Here is a 19,381-nt window from a genome sequence, read left to right as displayed (position 1 = left end):
TTTCTGAGTATCCTGTCCCACATGAATCTTTAGGACATGGGAATCCAAGAGAAAGGGCACACTCACATATTTTTATTGGCTCCCACTATGCGCCAGGTGCTCATTTGATCTTCACAAGATAAGGCAGGAGTCATGATTCCTTTTATAGAAGTGAGGAAACTGAGGATCAAAGAGAGTATGCTCACGGGTGACAGAGCTGGTGAGTGACAGAGCTGGGATTTAAACCCAAGCCTTTGGCTCCAGAGCTGTTCTCTTTCTCCAGGATTAATATTTTTCTCACTTGTGCCAGTCAGCTTTGCTCCCCCTGTCTACCACATTGGCCCCCTGGACTAGGAGGGCTCCCCACTTGTACCCCCACCCCATCAAGTGCCCCTCTTAAGCGGGAGCTATTGGCTGGGGTGAGCCCAGGGTGGTCAAGTGTGTACAGGGCAGGTGCCTCAGGCCAGGTGGGAAGGGTTTGGTGTGCATAAGTGGCATGGGTGGGCTGCACTTGAACTAGCTGAGCTCTCCTCCCCAAAGTGGAGAGAAGAATGGGGACCTTGATGTTGCAGCTTCCACACATCCCTACTACCTTTCCCTCCCTTTCCTCCTTGCTTTTACCTAACAAGAGCTAACTTAACAATTTACCTAACAAGATCTAAACAGTCCCTGACTGCTTAGACAAAATTCTTCCCAGCTCCTATCTTCCCAGCATCCCAGCTTCTTGGAGGCAGGAGTTCCTTATGTAGTCCCAGCAGGAGGGACCAGGCCTGGGAGGCTGCCTCAGTTTCCCATTTCTTTGGAGTAGGGAGCCCCACTCCATTAGTCAGCCTGAGGCTGTTCTGCAGAGGTCTAGAGCCCCACTGTGGTGGGGGAAATGCCCAATATGAAGGTGCCCATAGCAGCAGCTGTCCCAAATGGTACTTGTCTCTTTGCCACACTCTCCCTTGTCACCTCAGTACCTGCACCCAGAAACACATCCTTCTGAAGGTGAGGTCAGGGTGAGGAGCCCAGCTGCTTTGGCTGGTCAGTTTTCCTAGGGGCAGGGCATGGTAGATTGTTAAGGGGTAAAACTAAAGATCTTTAATAAGAGACCTCGGTGTTTGGATATTTGGAGTGGGGGGGCGGTGGTCAGGGGTGGGATGTGCCTGCCAGTGACTGAGGCACCGACTTCCCTGCAGTCATACTCCACACCATGGCCTCTTTTGAGCCTTCTAAATCTGGGGGAGTTCAGGACTAGATTAGCCCTCAGAGGAAATCAGACAGATGTGCCTCAGCAGTGTGTGTGTGTGTGTGTGTGTGTGTGTGTGTGTTAGGATCTTCTCCACGGAGGTGCTCTGTGTCTCTATCTTGGAGGCCAAGATAGACATTCTCCTCACTTGAGAGTGGAGAGCATGGTTGGTCCAGACTCCTGTCTAGGGAATCATTTTCAAGCAGTAATGGGCGGAGGTGGGGGTGGGTTTGAGGACAAGACCTGCAAATGTGGGTGCAGCTGCATTTAAATGATTCCCAGACTGTGTTTGGTCTTCAAACTGGGTACCCCACCCCCACACATCCTCCAGCTCCATGGAAGATACAGGAAGTGTTGATGTAATTGGGGAGATCTCAAACGCACCCACCTACCCTCCCATTCACATACTCTGCCTTGTCTGCGCAGGGCTCCCAGTCAAGGGAAGGTGGGCACACGCCAAGATGATTCCCAGTGCATCCAGGAGGACCCTCTCCCATCCTGCCTGGTCTCTGCCTGGACCCTCATGGTCACAGAAACTAGGCTGAGAGTAAGGCAAGCACACTTGCATGTTGTAGGGACGATAATTCCAGCAGGCAAGAAAGAAGTGAAAACCATCAGTGTCTGTCAAAAATTTTATTTTTTTCATATCACACAGAATGATGTTAAAATAAATCCTCAGTAATATATATTTATATACTTATTTACTTGTGTCAATATTTACAAAAGACTGTGGAGCTCTATGAAGTCTATGTACACCCATGATCAGGTGGACAGGCAATGTTCATTGAGGCACATATGTACACATATATGTATAACCTATGTACAAATATCAGACCCTACTGACACAGGAACTCTCAGCTGCAGAAGTCCTGGGCGGGGCAGTGTTGGTGGGGCTGAAAGCTTCCAGAATATGTCAGCAAGAATGATAATATCAATACATCCTGTGCAATGTAGTTACAGCTGGTGTCTAAATTTTCAAGAAGCAAACAAATAGTTAAATGACTCCCAACTCCCATGAGTCTTCCCCACAAGTCCTGCTCCGCCTTCAGCTCTCATTGGTCCCCAGCCTCTTATCACCATGGAGACCCCAGTTCCCTTTCGGCATCATCCTTACGAAGCTTTACCATCAGCCTTGGAGTTCCTTCTGCTATTGATCCCAAGGAGACTTATTTATCTACCTCTTTGAGTTTTCAGCAATTATTAGAGACAGGACACAGGAGGGCAGCTGAAGAGTCATGCACAAGCAGCAAGGAAGCCAGTGCAAACCCTAACTGGAGTCTGTGCTGCATGAGCTTAAGTGAGCGGCAGTCATTTCCTCTCTCCTCTCTCTCTCTCTCTCTCTCTCTCTCTCTATATATATATATATATATATATATACACACACACACACACACATATACATATACACAATATAAAATCTCCAGAGACAGCCTATATAAGCACATAAGCACACAGGTCTGGAAAAGGAAATAGCATCCTCCACTCATGAGCTTTACAGCTATGTCCCTGATGAAAATTAAGAGAATCTTCCTTGATTGCTGGCACCATTAATCTCAACTGTCCCAAGATTATCCTCAGTGGAGAGAAGGGTGCAGGGATGCAGAAAACCAGGAAGAGGCCAATTTGGCTGGGGTATTGTTTGCTCAGCAGGCTACAGCTTGATCATGGGACTTTCCAGCTTCCTGGGGCCCTTCAAATGAAGGAACCATCCAAGCACGACAACAAAAGGAAACTGGGTCGCTGGATCCCACGTGAAGGCAGAACTGGGGCAAGCACAGAGCATGTTCAAACCCTCAGGAGCTGAGACTCACCCCCGCCAAAGCCAGCCAGGTCTCTCTTCTTGCTTTTCTATCCCATTTCTTAGCCTGGAGCTGATGTGCTCCTTTCCAGCCCCACCTGGCAGGTCAAAGTCCTTGCCTTACACTTCATAGGCTAAAAAGGCAGTAATGTTAGCAGCTGACATGGAAATTGTTTGGTAGCAAAGTGCGCCCCTGAATATTCTCTTCCTACCAGCTCCTCCTATTGCTTTCTCTAGCAGCCCAGAGCATTTATTCACTCATACAAACAAGGCATTCGGTGTCTAGGGAATCATTTTCAAGGAGAAGCAGGGCTTAGAGGCTTCTCACAGAGACTCAGAAAGACACAGGACTGAGTCCTCTGGATAGCTACCAAGGGTCCTAGCACACAGCCACATCTACACTGCCCTCAGTGATCTAGATGTTGCAGTAGCTGTCTACATTATTACATAATCATGCCCTGTGCATCCATCAGTGGAATGATGCAGGGAGTTCTCAGCTGCAAACTCATCTGGAACACATTTGACTATTTTAGGAGTGCACAGGAGCACAGAAAGTTATATCCATTTCCACGCTGAGGTTCATAAAGTACAAGAAGTAGCCATCCAGACAGGCCACCTCAACTGCCTCAGTTCACCAGATAGTCATGCCAAGTCTGGGTTATGGGCTTCTGCTGCCTAATCACAACTAACATAGCCAGACTGGAGGGCTTCTGTGGGTGTGAGGAGATGGTAGACACCCCTGCACCACCTCAATTGCTCCAGATACAGTGAAAAATTCCTCCCACTTCCATCCATGTAGAAAGCACACAATCAAATGCAAGAGGTGAGGCTGAGAGAAACTGTCTCCCATGGATCTAACACACTGGCAGGCAAGAGGGAGAATGAGAGCAGGTTTTAGCTTGCACCTAGCTGTTTCTTGAGTGATGTGTACAGCTAACCCCCAAAGAGGCAACTGAATTTCAGCTGCTCTAATACCCACACCCTCAACTTAGGTTTAGTCATAATAAAAAACAGAATGGATTTGTTAGTTCCATTGATTGCCACAAACCTCGCCTTCTGTGTGGCAGAGATGTGCTTTAGTTCTTCATTGGAATGTTACTTTCAGATCTCACAAACCTCATACCTAGGGCACCACCCATGACAAAGAGAATGCTAAATAGATCAATCCTTTGCCAGGTCATCAAGCTTTCCACTCCCCTCGAGTACAAAGTTTGGAATAACTTATCTGGTCCTCAGTGATGAGGTTATAGCCAACCGGGGCAGACAGAAGAAAGGCTAAAGCACCTGGCTGTTAGATCAGACTTCCCTTTTATCCCTGAGTCAGGCCGCCACCTGGGAGGGAAAGGAAAGAGGTGATCCTGGAGCCTGTTCTTTCTTTATGAAAGATCTGCCTTCTAGAGCGGTCCCTAAGCAGAAAAAAAAAAGTGGAACTGGAGAGGTGAAAAGAATGCAAAGGAGGTCATTCAAAAAATGCACATAAATGCAGTTTATTCCTTGGATTGCCAAATTTATTCCACATGAGTGAAACTAAGGAGACTGGTCAATGTATAATTCTATAATTTAAAAAATAGTATACATATATACATATACTATATATATATACACACACAAATATATGTATATATGGAAAACCTCTAAAAACTCAGGACCAATTAACCAAAACCTTGATTGACAAGAATTATGTTTTCTTACTATACTTTCAGTAGAAAGAGGCAAATGACAGCAAGGGCTCTATCTGATGAGCCAGGATGTGCCCCAGTGGCCCATTTCCAGGTCTATCTTGTAGCCAGCAGTCATTCAGCCTGTCTCTTTGGTCTTCTCCACCTATCTCCACTTCTGTACAATAAGCACTGAGGTTTACAGTGTTGACCCTGAGCAAGGCAAGGTCCCTGTTATCTTCAAACTCTTTACTTAACTAAGGCAGGAAAGTTTATGCTAACCTACTTAGGAAATATTTTTCTCAGGAACAAAGGTTGAACCAGACATGCTTTCCCATTCCCACTCAAATAACCATAATTGCAAAGCAACCAGGATGTTCCCGTCCCTGAGGTTTCCCCATCAGTTAACTGAGGTTTTGCTGTACACATGTGTATAGAGCAAGGTAGATCAAAAAAGAATGGAATGGGACCCTGGGGTTGCCAGCCTTCCCTGATTGTCCAGTCTGAACATTTAACCTCACAGATGTTTTAGGAAAGGGGACTCTCCTGAATCCCCTGGTTATGTGTGCAAATATTTGTGCAGCTGCACACTCTAGCGGGTGGTAGAGTCTTTATTTCACTAATGTCATGCCCTAACCACCGAAACTTCTATCCCTGTAGACTTCTACTGAAACCCACAAGAACTTGCTTCCTTCTGCAGCTCTCATGGAGTCCCTTTGGTCGAGCAAGTCAGCTTATTCTGAAGGAGAGTTAGAGGGCAATTCCTAAATCTGCCCAGGGGACTGATCCCAAGTGCAAACCTCCAGGCCACATTCCCTCAGCATCCATCTCCCTGGGGAAGGGAGGAAGGGCAGCAAAAGGATCAAGTAATGGCTTTTAGTGCATGGAAATGATCTTCTGTAATGGCTCAGGATGCTTGATTCTTATCTATTGGGAAGTGCTTTCCTGTAGGCTTCCATTACATCTGCCAGACTGAGGGAAAGTCAACGAAATGGGCTGAAGAGGTCACATAAACTTAGAACTTTTGTGCCTAGAGGTTGTAAGGATGCTGTGTGACAGCAGGCAGAAATGGGGAGACAGAGGGAGAGGAGACAGAGACACACATGGAGACATAGAGATGCACACAGGAAAGAGACAGAGCGACAAAGCCCTCTCACAGGCCTTCCTTGTGCATACACTGCATCTTAGCATATGTGTCCATTCCAGAAGGAGGTCAGATCTCAGAGGACAGGAGTCATGTGAACACGTGGGAAGAAGAAACTACAGAGACTGTTAACAAGCCCCCAGAAGTCAAGGGCATTATCTGATAATCCAGGTACTATCTATCACTTTTCAGTCCTGAGAGCAAGATTTTGAAAGAGCTATTGCTAAAGAAAACAGTCACTATTTATTTTATTGCACTTTTCCTCTTTAAAAATATTCAAACACAAACTATGAGAGATGAAGCTGAGATTTGGTGGGAAGGGAAGCAGAAAGAAAGGAAAAGTAAACCAGGTTAGTTTGAGGAAGAGAACCTTCCTGCATGTAGGGGAGCCCCTACCTCCATCTGTCCCTGCTGGTTGCTTTGATAGGGGAACGGGGTTGGACTCAACAAGGGTCAAGTCTGAAGATAGAGATGATGGTCACAATAGCTACTGAGACAGCTCCCAGCATCCCCCTCTCTGCGGGTTGGCTCAGGTGGCTGATGATGTTAATGAGGTTAAGGTCATGAGTTCAAACCTGGCAATGGATACCTTGCCAAGGCTAGGGGAACCTCCATTGTGTAACCAAGGAGCACCATGGACATTATAGTCCTCACAGACCAGTCAGCCATCACCTACATACAAGCTGTTATGACAATGGGCCCCAGGAAAGCCCTGGGGAGCAGAGCTCAGCACCATCATCCCCTCTCTTGAATAAACAAGTTAAAGCACTGTGCTCCCCTGCCTGACATAGGGTTAGTGGTGCCACCTTCATATGCGATTTGCACACTGTTCTATAGTTTCCTTTTGGGGGAGTCAGCCTCTATGACTCTAGTATTGTGGGCAGTGTGGATCCCCCAGCCTGAGGAGCTTCAGAGGGTACTGTCCTCTCTCCACTTGGGTTGACAGTGACAGAGTCCTCACTACAATATAGTGATAGATCCAGGAAGAACAGGTAGGATAAGCTAGTCCTGGGCACTCCCAACACGGAGCAGCAACATGAACACCCAGGCTGGGGTCTCAGGCCAACATAAATTCCATGGGAGCCCTTTCCATACTGGGCTAATGCAATCTAGAGGCACACTCCCGTGGGGCCCCTTTTAAAAGGCTAACCTCCTGGTGACATGCCAACACTAGCCTCAGAAGTACAGGTGAGAGGGACAGAGGCAAGCAGGGAAGAAGGAAGAGATCGTTGTCAAGTATCACTGAAGTTTCAGGAAGCACAGAGTCTTAATTATTTTCTTAATTAAATGTTGGCTCCTAAAAAGTTTACTCTGACATTTGACCTGCTCAGCCACTCTTTCTTCCTGATAATCTCTCCACCTTTCCCGGGCCTCTTCCTTTTCGGCCTCCTGAAAACTCCAACTTTCTTGAAAATGAGTCTACAGAGGCACTTGATGAAGCCAACGGGAATGGTATCTTGACTTGGAAACACAAGTTTCCAGCAATGCACAAGTTTTGGACCCACATGTCCATTCCTTGCTGTTGTTGCCTTTTCTATAGAGATTGGGAGCTGTGACCATCACTGGAAGGGAGGGTGAGCCACAATGGGATGGCTGCAGGAGTAGAAATCAGGAGTGAGACCTGATCCAAGGCCTGACTGCAACTCCTAACTTCAACTGTGGGTGAAGCCTTTGCTAAAATGCACTCAGCTCTCAGCTAGTCCTACTGACAGGAAGAACCGGCTCCAAAAGTAACCCAAAATGGTGGGGTAATCTTAGAAAGTATTTAAATATGGCCTTAGAATATTGGATAAAGTCAGGCCCTCGAAAAAGTGTTAGCTTATTTAGCCTTAGATGTATGTTCTTAATCACTTTTTACTTAGGCTGAACCGGGTTGCATAGCAATTGGATGGGAGGCAGGGCATCCAGGGGAGCCCAACAAGGGGGAAAGGAAGAGCGTGCCTGGGATTGAACATCCCCAGAGGGGAATCAGGAGTTGGCCCCTTTGGGCTTATGCCCAAGAGCAAGTGAAATGCCACAAGCAAGTAAAGGTGGCTCATTTTAAGACACAGGTCTCTATAGGGTCTCAACTTCCTGACCTTGCCCCCAACAAAGCTGCAAAGGATGGAAGGGCAATAAGATCTGTGGGCTTAGAGAATGTTGGGAGCATTTTCACCCTGGTCCTGGGCTCAAGATCCTGCAGTTCTTGAGCCACTACTGCTTTTAAGAGAATGGGCTGAATCGGGAGATCCCAGGTGCTGGGAGAAGGGGAGCCTGGGCTATTGGGTTGTCTGTGTGGATTTGCTGGAAGGAAGTAAGGGTCATGGCAAGGAGGCCTATATTAGGCTGCCAGCTGTCCCAGGTACTTCCACACTCTGCCCCCAGGTTTCTGGTGGGAGGAAGATGAATTGGTAGAGACCCCATGCAATTCCCGGTCTTAGTTAGAGTTAGATATCTGCTTGATGTGGTGGCCCATCCTTCTGCTTGAAACCTAGGAGTTATTTCTCAGGACTGAAATCTGGTGGTGAGAGAAAAGACTAGAGAAAGAGATTCCGTGAAGGATACTGAGGGATATAAACACAGGCCAGGGAAAGGTGATTAAATCTGATCTTTTGTTTGTCCCTGTTAATTCACAGCTCTGGGGGCAGGGCAATGGGTCTGAGCATATGTCCGCATTTCATGTGTATTGTGTGACGTTTCTGAGCGTGTGTGCTATGTATCTTGTGTGCCTATTATAAGTAAATGCATTGTGTGTATATAGTGAGTTTACGTGTATTTCATGTGTAGAAACAATGGTAAAGTAGCCTTTGTGTATCTTATATGCATATGCATTTTGTCCGTGTAGTTTTTTATGTATCTTGCATCTGAGTTGCAGGTTGTGTATTTGTATGTGGTGTATGTTTGTGTTTTGTGTATGTTCTGTGTAAATTCTGTATCTGTGCAGAGTGTGCATTTTGTATACAGTTATAACCATATATCTTCTGTGTTTGCTTTTATGTTAACTTGGTCTGTCTGTATTTTGCACATGTTGCATGTTTTATGTTTGTGTGTGACAACAGTGTATCTATTTTGTGGTGAACGTACATGACTGTGTGTGAACATTTTAGAGTCCTGGGCCAACGACACTGTGATAAACTATCTACCCTGACCTAGGCCTCAGATATGGGTTGCTTTACCTTCCATTTTCCAAAGGTCTGTGTCCCTCCCACCCCATGTCTTGGAAATTCAGCACCACCTCCCATGAAGGAGAGGAAGAGAAGCACAGAGGCTTTGTGCTGGGCGTGGGATGCCCTGCAGATACCTGGGGATGTGGGTGACCAGGCACTAATGAGCACCCTGGGCCTAGCACCCTGAGCTGGTGCCCCATGCCCCAAGACAACTGACTAGGCAGCAGTGAGGCCTGGGCTGGAGCCACCCCTGCACAGCCCGACCCCTGCAATTCACTGTTTGGGAAAATTCAGCCACTCTGTCAAAAGGCAAAGAAGCCCAGTCTGGTAAGTTAAAAGCCCCCTACCTGAAGCCATTTCAGGGTCAACCTACTGTCTACCTTTAGGCTGTGCAGTGCTCATTTGCACTCTACCTGTTCTAGGGGGTGGGAAATGATTCTTTACCCATCCTTTGGTTCTTTTTAAAAAGCAGGTCTCATTACCAGTTTAACGGGGTGAGAGTGTGGGTCTGGAGATCAAAATGATGCCTTTGGATCATCTAGGGACTCCATCCCTTAGTCCTGGACTTCAGACATTTTCACATAGAGGAGGCTCTCTTTAAGTCCAGATCAGCGGAATTTGGTCCCAGGGAGTCCTACTCCTTGGTGTCCTTGGTTTCAAAGCAGGGGATCCATTCTGGCTCTTTAGGGAAAGGTTCGTGAAAGTGACAGATGCAGAGCCAAATGATAATAAGATCCAAGTGGCATAGGTAAAGGTGAAAATGGAGACGATGAACAGGATGAACTGTAGAGAGGAGGCCCAGGGTGGGTCTGGCCCAGGACAGCTGGAACTGTGAGGGCCAAGGGGCCCTTGTGCACTCAGTAAGACAAGCTTCAGCCATGGGAACTGAAGCTGCAGCACATGGAGGGCAGAAAGACAATTCTAACGTCTAGGAATCCATGGATACTGGAGTGTCTGAGGCAATGGCAGCAAACCCAGGCCCAGTGGGGTTACCAATGAGACAAATTAACCCGTTAGGCCTCTTAGACAGCCAACCCACCAAGCAGTGGATTTGCTCCTGAACCTGAACTCCAGAAAATGAATATATATATATATGTGTGTGTATGTATATACATATACACACATATGTATGTGTATATATACACCCTAGTGCACATAGTCAAACACATGCATAAATTGCCCTGTGTCAAAAATATTGCATAAGCTTGTACAATGTTCAAATGCATTTTTTTTTCCTATCGCTAGCTAGGTAGAGGAACGCGTGAAAGAGAGATACTCGATATATATTTATATACACTGGATCCACAGACCTGCCTGTCGTCAGGACCAGATGCCCTGGTCCACTGTACAGTCATGCCCGTGACTAGGTTATTTCCTAAGGTGCAGTCATGTGAGGTGTTCAGATGCTGCCTTCCCTGCTTACTCTCCTGGCTTTGCAGAGGTCTGCGTTCCTGTTTAGAAGAACAGGGATAGCTAGGCTGGGGGGCCAGAAGTTTTAGTTCCATTCCAAATAGTCTATCTTTTCCCCTGATGGAGGGATTTTGCCTTCTGATGGGAAACAAACCCCTAGTTCAAGACCATTCCAAGCCTATTAATACTCTAAATATTAATACTGTGTAGGCTACTAGGAAAATAGGTTATCTCCTGTGTTTTAAATATTGAGATTCATGCAACAAACACCCATGCAGCTCTATTGCATCACTGGTAAATTTCACTGCAGTGTCAGTGTAGCCGGGCCACATCAGTAGGAAAGCAGATGTCTGCAAACTCCAGTAAGAAACGAGACATGTTTTTTTGTGACCCTGGAGCCTGCAAAAATGGTGAATCAGAGGCTTAGAGGTCCGTTGGTTTGTTAGCTTCTCCCCATAGGCCTAAGGGAACAAATGTGAAACTTGACAACTCATATTCGGTTATACTAACTGTCCCTCCCCCGGGCTTCCCTCACATTGACACTGCAGAGAAAAAGCAGAATGCAGCATTTTCCGTTATGAAACACAAGCCTCCGGAGCATCTACTTGGCAATTGCAATTCACAAACCTCAGCCTGTGACACAGAAAGTAATTCCAACACACAGGACTGTGTGTTCTTTTCAATGCAAAAATGAGAATGGCCTTTTGAGTAAACATCAGCTATTTAAAGCTAAACCATGATTGTGTTCCTCTGTGAAAGGACAGGTGGGCTCAAATGGGGTGGTGGGATGGCGGGGAGGGGAGTGCATCTCCTGGATGTTGTGTGCATTTCATTAGGAAGGAATGATGGCACTGATATGGTGTACTGTGTATTGGCTATGAGGTGGCCTCAATGTCTTTCTGAAATCCTAGCTTGATAGGTGACTCCAGTCTTTGGAAACTCATAAGCCGGTGATGAGGATGTGCATGAAAGCCATGATAGATATTCTGTGTCCTAAATCAAAGTCAAAAGATCAAAAGTCACTTGCACAACTATTGCTTTCCATGCAGAACCAGATACACACTGTAGAACACACTGACTACAATGCAGGCTATTATGCAACATCTGCATTAGTTCCATTGAGCTGTGAGTATGGTAATAGGTTTCAATCAGACATCAGTTAACATTTTGGTAATATTCACATAGTTTGTGTTAGCCAAGGTGCAGTTGGCTGTTTTCAAGTTTTCCTCTCTAAAGTCCTCATTACTGTTGTTTACCCCCTCCTGGATCTCCATGTAATCGGACTTACTAATGGTAGAGGCACTTCTACTTTTCTTTAGGTCAGGGGAGGATGGGATCTTTGGACAGCTTGTCACTTGCAAGTATTGGGCCTGCTCCTCTCCCTCTGTCTCCCGGTGGTAGAAGTAGTTGAAATTGGACACAATGACAGGGACCGGTAAGGCAATAGTTAACACACCTGCAATTGCACATAGGGAACCCACTATCTTTCCCCCAATGGTAGTCGGAACCATATCTCCATAGCCTACAGTTGTCATGGAGACGACTGCCCACCAGAAGGCATCTGGGATGCTGGGGAACTGGGACTCTCGCTCATCGGCCTCTGCAAAATAGACAGCACTAGAGAAAAGGATGACCCCTATGAAGAGAAAGAATATCAGGAGGCCCAATTCTCTCATGCTGGCTTTGAGGGTCTGACCTAGAATCTGGAGACCTTTGGAGTGTCTGGACAACTTGAAAATCCTAAAGACTCTTACCAACCGGATGACACGGAGGATGGCCAGTGACATGGCCTGCTGGCCTTGCTGAGCGTCCTCTGGCTTCTCGGCCAACTCTGTCCCCAGGGTGATGAAGTAGGGGATGATGGCCACAATGTCAATGATGTTCATGATGTTGGTGAAGAAGCCGGCTTTGCTGGGACAGGCAAAGAACCTCACCAAGAATTCAAAGGAGAACCAGATGATGCAGAGTGTCTCTACAATGAAGAAAGGGTCTGTGAAGGAAGTGGACTGCTGGTACCCGATAGTGCTGTTGGAATAGGTGTGGAAGGTCACCCCACCACCGTGCATGTCTTCATTCTCATCCCGGAAGATGGGCAATGTTTCCAGACAGAAGCTGACAATTGAGATCAGAATCACCATGACAGACACAATAGCTATAATCCTGGCAGGCCCTGAGCTCTCTGGGTATTCAAAGAGAAGCCACACTTGTCTCTGAAACTCATTTTCAGGCAGAGGACGCTCTTCCTCCTTGATGTAGCCTTCATCTTCCCGAAACATCTCCATCGCTTCTTCTCCCAGCTCATAAAACCGAATTTCTTCAGAGAATATATCTAAGGGCACATTCACAGGTCGCCTCAACCGGCCCCCCGACTGGTAGTAGTACAAAATGGCATCAAAGCTAGGGCGGTTCCGATCGAAAAAGTACTCATTTCGGAGGGGGTCAAAGTACCTCATTCGTTTCTTTGGGTCCCCTAAGAGGGTCTCTGGAAACTGGGCTAAGGTCTTTAGCTGGGTCTCAAACCGCAGCCCTGAGATGTTGATCACCACCCTCTCACAGCACTCGTGGTCTGCCTCTGGGTCATAGGTGTCCTGGGGATGCCCGGGGAGGGCAGCAGCCTCGTCTGCTGGGTCTCCGGTGGCCACTGTCATAATTGGGACTGAGAAGCGCCTCACGCTATGCCTTTCAGCTGCCTGGTGGCAGGGAGCTCAGGGTGCTGCTACTGGCCCCAGGAAGCACAGGAGCATTGGCCTGGTCTCCTGCAGGAGAGCCCCGAGAGCTCTCTGAGAGCTGGAGAGACAGCCTCGCTTGGCTGAAAGACAGAGGCAGTTATTGACATGCGGCTACTCAGCATTGGCAGCCCGACATGGGTTGCCACTTTTTGTCTCCCATCTCTCAGCCAAGAGTTCAGAAACATGATCACCACCACCACAACAACAAAGCAAAATTTCCTTTCACCTTGTAACTTGTCTGGGAATCAGGGGGAGCAGGTAGCAATCTCTCAAGGAACCTCTGGAATGCCCTGCATTGGGGGAAGGTGGCTGGTACAGGCCCACTTGTACCACACAGGCTTCGTGGAGCATAACCCCATGCTAATAGGTTAAAAGTGGACCCTCTCCCAGGTGCTGCACTAATGTCTCAGATACTCATACCCAGGGAGGTATTCATGGTGGGGGATCTTGGGCCTGGGTCTTCCTCATTGGCCTCTACCCCAATGATTCTACACAAGGCTGTTATTAAATGATAGACTGATTTACCTGACCAGACAGGAACCTGAAGCTCTCTTCCTTGCAGAGCTGATCAGATGCTGCAGGAATCTTAGATGCACAAACAGGCAGCCCAACTCCCCATCACGTCTTCTCACTCCAGCTAGAAATAATGGTGAGTCATTCTGGGCAGGAGGGCGGATTCTGGGTCCTGGAGGTGAGCTCTAGGACTGGGCTGGGCTGGAGGGGCGATGTGATGCCTGGCCAAGGGGCATGCGGGACTTGAAGACAGCCGAGCATGGGCCTGGAGCCTTCCTTTGAAGGAAGGAGGCAAGATGCAAAGCTCAGCAAAAGCTGGAGTCCTGGCTGTCCTCAGGAGGTGTGACGTTGCCTGGAAAAAAACAGCAGCAAGGTGGAACCAGGGCATTTGGGCAGCTGGTGCCAAGATTTAGGAGGGTCTAGCAGCTTCCCTCATGGGAGGTGACAGGCCCCCATGCCCACCCTCCATTCTGATGCCAGGCCTGAGGACTACCCCTCAGCCTTCCTGCCTCTTCTGGGCAGGCTTCCCATCAGCTTGAAGCACTTTCTCGCAGGGAGCAACACTCAGGCTTAGCTGGGCCTGCCTTATCCAGGGGCCACCCTGGATTGATCCAGGTCCCGAGTCCCCAGCTGCTCTCAGGAGGGACTCTGGAGGAAGCACTCCTACCCCCACATGTCAGGGCACAGCAGCTCCCAAGAGGAGGGCTTAGCTCACTGCAGCCTGTCTACAAGCTCTGACCTCAGCCAGTCCTGGAAAAGAAGCACCCCGCGGGCCCCCCCCCCCCCCCGCCCCCCCCAAGCCCCCCCCCCCCCCCCCACCGCAAAAACAAGGCCCCCCCCCCCCCCCCCCCGCCCCCGAACACACAGACTGCTTCAGAGCGCATCTAGGGAGACCCCACACAACAAAGTCGCCACTGTACCAAAGCTGGATGAACTTACTCTCCCTCCAGGATCCCTGGGCCGCAGGCCTCCCTCTGAGCCGGGTGGCATTTGAGCTGGGCAGGCGCTCGACCACTGATTTCTCCCCCAAGAGAAAATCCCTCACATCTCCTCAGCAGGGAGCACAGAACAAACGCTCAGCCTGCCTAGCTATGAGGCTGCTTGGCAGCAGCGAGAGGGGGAGCCTGGAGGAAGCCGGCTTCCGGACTGGCCCCCTGCCGACCCAATCCCGCAGGCCCCAGGGCGGGGAGGGGTCTCGGCCCCCTCCCCATCGCCCCGGGCTCCGGCCGGGATTCCGTCCGGCGCGCTCACCGCTCGCCTCGGCGCAGAGGACCAGACCCTCCCGCTGGCCGCGGCCGCTAGCGCCACCTTAACCCCCTCCTGCCCGCGCGGTCGGCTCCTGCTGCGGGCCCGAGCGCAGCTCAGCTCTTAAGCCCCCGGGGTCCAGCCGAGGGACAGCCGAGGCTCAGTCTCCACCCAAAAATCCCGGAACCTGATCTCTGGGGGTGGGGAATAGCCGGCGCCAGGCTGCTGCCCCAGATCTCAGCTTCCTTTTAAGCGCGGGGGCTCGGTTGCAGCCCACGGCCCCAGCGAAGGGGAAAGCCCTCTCTGCAGCAAAGCTGTTTGTTATTCTGTGCCGAAGAGGCGAATGCAGCCCGGCCGTCCCAAGTGGTTCAGGTCCTCCAACCCGCGCTATTTACCAGACTTGGTTTTGCTGCCAGCTGCACTTCCCACCACCCACCAGCTCCTCTCCGTGCCCTCCGCCCCGCGCCACGCAAACCCCAGAGGGTCCCGAGCCCATTCTGTGCACTCTTCTTGAGCAGGGTGCAAGTTCCCCTTGATCTCCCCGGTCCGGGACTTGCCGAGCAGACTGCAGTGGTCGGCAAGGGCTTGCCCGCCCAGGACTCAGCCCAAGCCTGCTGTGCTGCACGCTGCGCCGCCGGATGCCCCGCAGCCCCTCTGGGCGCCGCCGCCGGGCAGGCAAGGCAGCACGTGCCACGAAACGCCCCTACACGGATTTACCCTTCCGGATGGGCACCGGGGCCTCCATGTTCCTGGGTTACGGCCAGCGCCGGCAGAACCCCAGCAGCGGGCGGCGGCGGGGTGCGGGCGGCCAGCCGGGAGCCGGCTCTGCAGTCCCGCGGGCGGCGCGTACGGAGCTCCCGGCCGCCGCCCGCAGCCGCACCGCGCCACGCAGCGCCGCACCTGGCTCCACGGCAAACTCGAATTAAAGGGGCCGGCGGGGGCCAGGGCTGGGGCGGCAAGCTGCCAGCCGCCGCCACCGAGCTCGTCACCTCGTTGGCCCCCGGGCCTCAGCCCCCGCCCCGCGAGGAAAACATTCTTTGGCAGAGCCCGGCTTACTAACCAGAACCTCCAGGAGAGCTCAGCTGGGTGCTGCTGGGCCGGGGAGACTGGGGAGGGCAGAAGTTGAGGGGCGCTGGGGAGAGGCTCCTGCCAACGTAATGAAGTAGGCAAGGAGGAGATAATCAATAGCAGCTATCCCAGGCCCACGGCGGGATCCAGCCCCACGGGAGACGTGTTGCTATTATTGTGGTGCCGCCAGACAGGATCTGCAGACCCCTTTCTTGCCCTTTCTCCCGCCGTCGCGACCCCTTCTCCAGATCGGCTTCCCACCTCCCTGTTACCCAGCAAAGATTTGGCTTCGCAGGGAAATGCAGCAGGTGCGGTCCGCAGTGTGGCAGAAACTCTTCTGCTGTGTTCACCCCCACCGACAGGAGCCGCAGGAACAGGCAGCACTGCAGGGCTGCCCTCTCCACTCCCCGACTCCCTCCCCCAGGGCCCGGGCAGGGAAGGCTGGGGGACACGCTGCTGCCCTTGGGAAGGGTCAGCTACTCACAAAACGGGCCCACTGGCAGAACTTGCAAAGCCAGCTGGCCCACGGGGCTCTGGACTTGGGAGTGCAGCTTACAGCACCCTAGGTGGGCAGACGAGGATGCCCTTTGCTTTCGGGAAATGTGTGTGGGAAGCCCAGCCTGCCTTCTGCCCAGATAGGGCATCTGAGAAGGTCTAGGGTGCTTCTGGGGAGGCGTAAGACAGCCTCAAGCCCCTGCTAGTTCTGTTCTCCAGGTCCCTGTCAGGGTCACCTAGACAGGTGTGCCAAACAGTGGTGGTTCCTTGAGATCAGACTGCGGTAGATACGGAGCTGTGGATTCAGAGGGGCTCTAGCATCGGGAAGTCCCCACTGGGCCCTCCCCCACCCTCCCGCCAGGAGACCCTCCTCTCTATGTGTGTACCTCTTGGGGAGAGCCCGGAAAGCCCAGGAGGCCGGACTCCGGATTCTGGCATTTCCTAGTGGTAGTCTGTGAGGTGTGGTTGAAGACTGGGAGCCTGCCTAGAGCTGCAGGGGGTGGTCTGGGTGGGCAGTGGCCTCCAGGAGCCTGAAGGATGACAGATGACTATAGAGAAGGGCTGGTATGGTTTAGAGTCCCTTGAACCTGGCCTGTCAGTGTCCCAGTCAGTGAACGGCTGGGGTGTTTTGGAGGCAGCCAGATGGAAGCATAAATCCCTAACAGTTACTAGGTAAGTTATTTCACTTCTCTGGGCACCAGTGTCCTCCTCTGAAAAATCAGGATGCCCCTAAGGGTGTGGTGAGGTTTGAATTGTTGAATCAGTTTAGCATCCAGCAGACACTGAATACATGAGGATTTCTCTGCTCTGCTTCCTTGTGAAACTCTCCTCATAGCTCTCAGCCTCCAGCTTAGCTCTGGGGTGTTTCTCCAGGCTCCCAATCACCAGGTCCTTGTTGCCCTATTCCCTCTGCTTCCCAGATTGCCCCACCCTTTACTCCCCCTGAGATCTCACCATTTCCACCCTTCTACCAAATTGACTGCCAGTTCCCTTCCCTATATACTCTTTCTGAAAGCCTCCCCTGACCAGCACCAAGGGGCTCTGTTTCTCCTACTTGGCACACTGAATTCTCCTGTCATTTAAAGTCAGATAATCCTGTGTGGCCAAAGTCAGATAGTTTATCCATTTGATCATATGTATACATTTCCTTTGCCTTCCTTCTTGAAAACAGAAGCTGTGGACAGAGAAAAGCCCTTGAAGGAGAATCAATCGTCATAATTGGTGATATGGGCTTACCATGTGTCAGACCCTGTGCTAAGCACTTCTAACCCAGGGCAACATTTAATCTTCACAGCCCTAGAAGTTAGTGTATACATTAGTACCATTTTATAGGAAAGGAAATGGAGGCAGTGAGAGGTGAAATCACCTGCCCGAGGTTAATAAGTGGTGACTCTAGGACTGGAATTAGTTCTTTGTGATTCCGGGACATGTGCCCTTAGCTCCCACACCACACTGTGCAGGTGGAATGAGTAGCCCTTGAATTTCATTTCCCTCTTTGAGATCTTCCTCTGACCTCTGCTTCTATTTTGTGACTTGGCCTCAGGGGTATGTTGTCCTCCTCTCTCCATCCTTTAAACTCAAGTGTGAACAACAACAACAACAAAAGAAATTAACTAAAGAAGGAAAAAAAAAAAAAGAACCATCATAACAGTTGTTCAGGCACATTTCAGGGCTTCTGCCCTGAAAAGTATCTGTCAGTACCTTGGTTTGGCAGTGCTGTGTAGGAAAAGAACTCAGGCCCTATTCCCAGCACTGACACTTGCTAGCTGTATGAACTTGAGCAAGTTATTGACACTCTCTGAGCCTCCTACTGTTCGTTTCCTAGTTGGTTGAACGGGAGAGCAAAGCTACTTTACAGGGTAATAAGGACAAAATTAGTATAAAGAATGGACAGCCAGCTAACTTAACTGAGCTCCCTTTCCAGTTCTGTGGTGGGCTCCATTTCTGATTTTTGGCCACACAATAGCAGCCAGAGTGTCCCTTGATCCTTTCCCTGGGCAGGGTGAAGATCCCCAAAGACCACTCCCTTCCCTTTGGTTTCGTTTCCTGCTTGAGAGCCAGGCCTTGCCCTCAGCAGAGGGAAGGGCTGTGGTGGCTGTCACAGTGAGTGATTGGTGACTACGGTCATCTAAAAGAAGAGTTTATAACTGTGTGTGCATACATACCCACACCCACACAGAGGGACTGGAGGCAGAATCTCTTAGTTCTTCCCATTTGTGAATCTTCTCAGGTGTCACTCCCAGGGAACCAGCTCCCCTTCCTGGCATGACTTCCACTTCTGCTTTATGCTCCCCACCAGCCCACTCACCCATGTGCTGGCATAGTCCGCACTCACCCATAGGTAGGCAGGGCAGGAGGACACTGGACTGACAGCCCTCCAGAGATCATTTGATTTAATCCTTGCAACCAGCCAATGGGAAATATATCATTGTGTCTATTTTACAGATGAAGATACTGAAGCTCAGAGAGGACCAAGGTAATTTAGCTGGTTAGTAGTGAGGCTGGAACAGAATTCAAGATTGTGTGACTTTATAAGTCACCATGTCATTCTACTGTCCACTTTTACTGTTAGCTCGGTGCCAGGCCTCTGGGCTCAATTTCTGGTCTCAGGAACAAAGATTCCCCAGGGGTCGTCTCTCCTGGAGGCAACCTGATTTCACGCCAATCTGGTTTAGAAGGGAGTTGGTGCTGGTGATTAACTGTTCATACCTTAACTGAGGGCCTTGAGGCAGTGGTGGTGCAAGAGTCAGGACCCAAAGGCTCCCAAAGGGGAGGACAAGGCAAGGCATCTGACCAGGACTGCAGTCTGTGTGACCCAAGCTCACTCACTTGACCTTTCTGTGTAGCAGTTTACTAATAAAATAGGTAGGACACTAGGCCCCCCTACCCCCTTGCTTCATAGGCTTAAAGAGAGAGTGAGGAAGGAAGGAAGGAAGGAAGGAAGGAAGGAAGGAAGGAAGGAAGG

The 19,381-nt window shown here is 50.2% G+C and overlaps 1 protein-coding gene across 1 annotated transcript in view; it reads right to left on the bottom strand.

Moving 5' to 3' along the window:
- Positions 1-1,828: 1,828 nt before the first annotated feature.
- KCNA2 (potassium voltage-gated channel subfamily A member 2) overlaps positions 1,829-19,381 on the bottom strand; it is a 55,096-nt gene continuing 37,543 nt past the window's right edge. Inside the window, exons 5-6 of the mRNA XM_031936511.1 lie at positions 13,621-13,960; positions 1,829-13,175 (exon numbers count right to left, since the gene is read on the bottom strand). Coding sequence (XP_031792371.1) covers positions 11,515-13,014 — 1,500 coding nt within the window. The 5' untranslated portion in view covers positions 13,015-13,175; positions 13,621-13,960 and the 3' untranslated portion in view covers positions 1,829-11,514. The remainder of the gene's footprint in view (positions 13,176-13,620; positions 13,961-19,381) is intronic.

The sequence above is a fragment of the Piliocolobus tephrosceles genome, chromosome 1, assembly GCF_002776525.5.
Source record: "Piliocolobus tephrosceles isolate RC106 chromosome 1, ASM277652v3, whole genome shotgun sequence".
Taxonomy (NCBI): Eukaryota; Metazoa; Chordata; class Mammalia; order Primates; family Cercopithecidae; genus Piliocolobus; species Piliocolobus tephrosceles.
The sequence above is the reverse complement of the archived record's forward strand: the minus strand, read 5'-3'. Positions and strand labels throughout refer to the sequence as shown.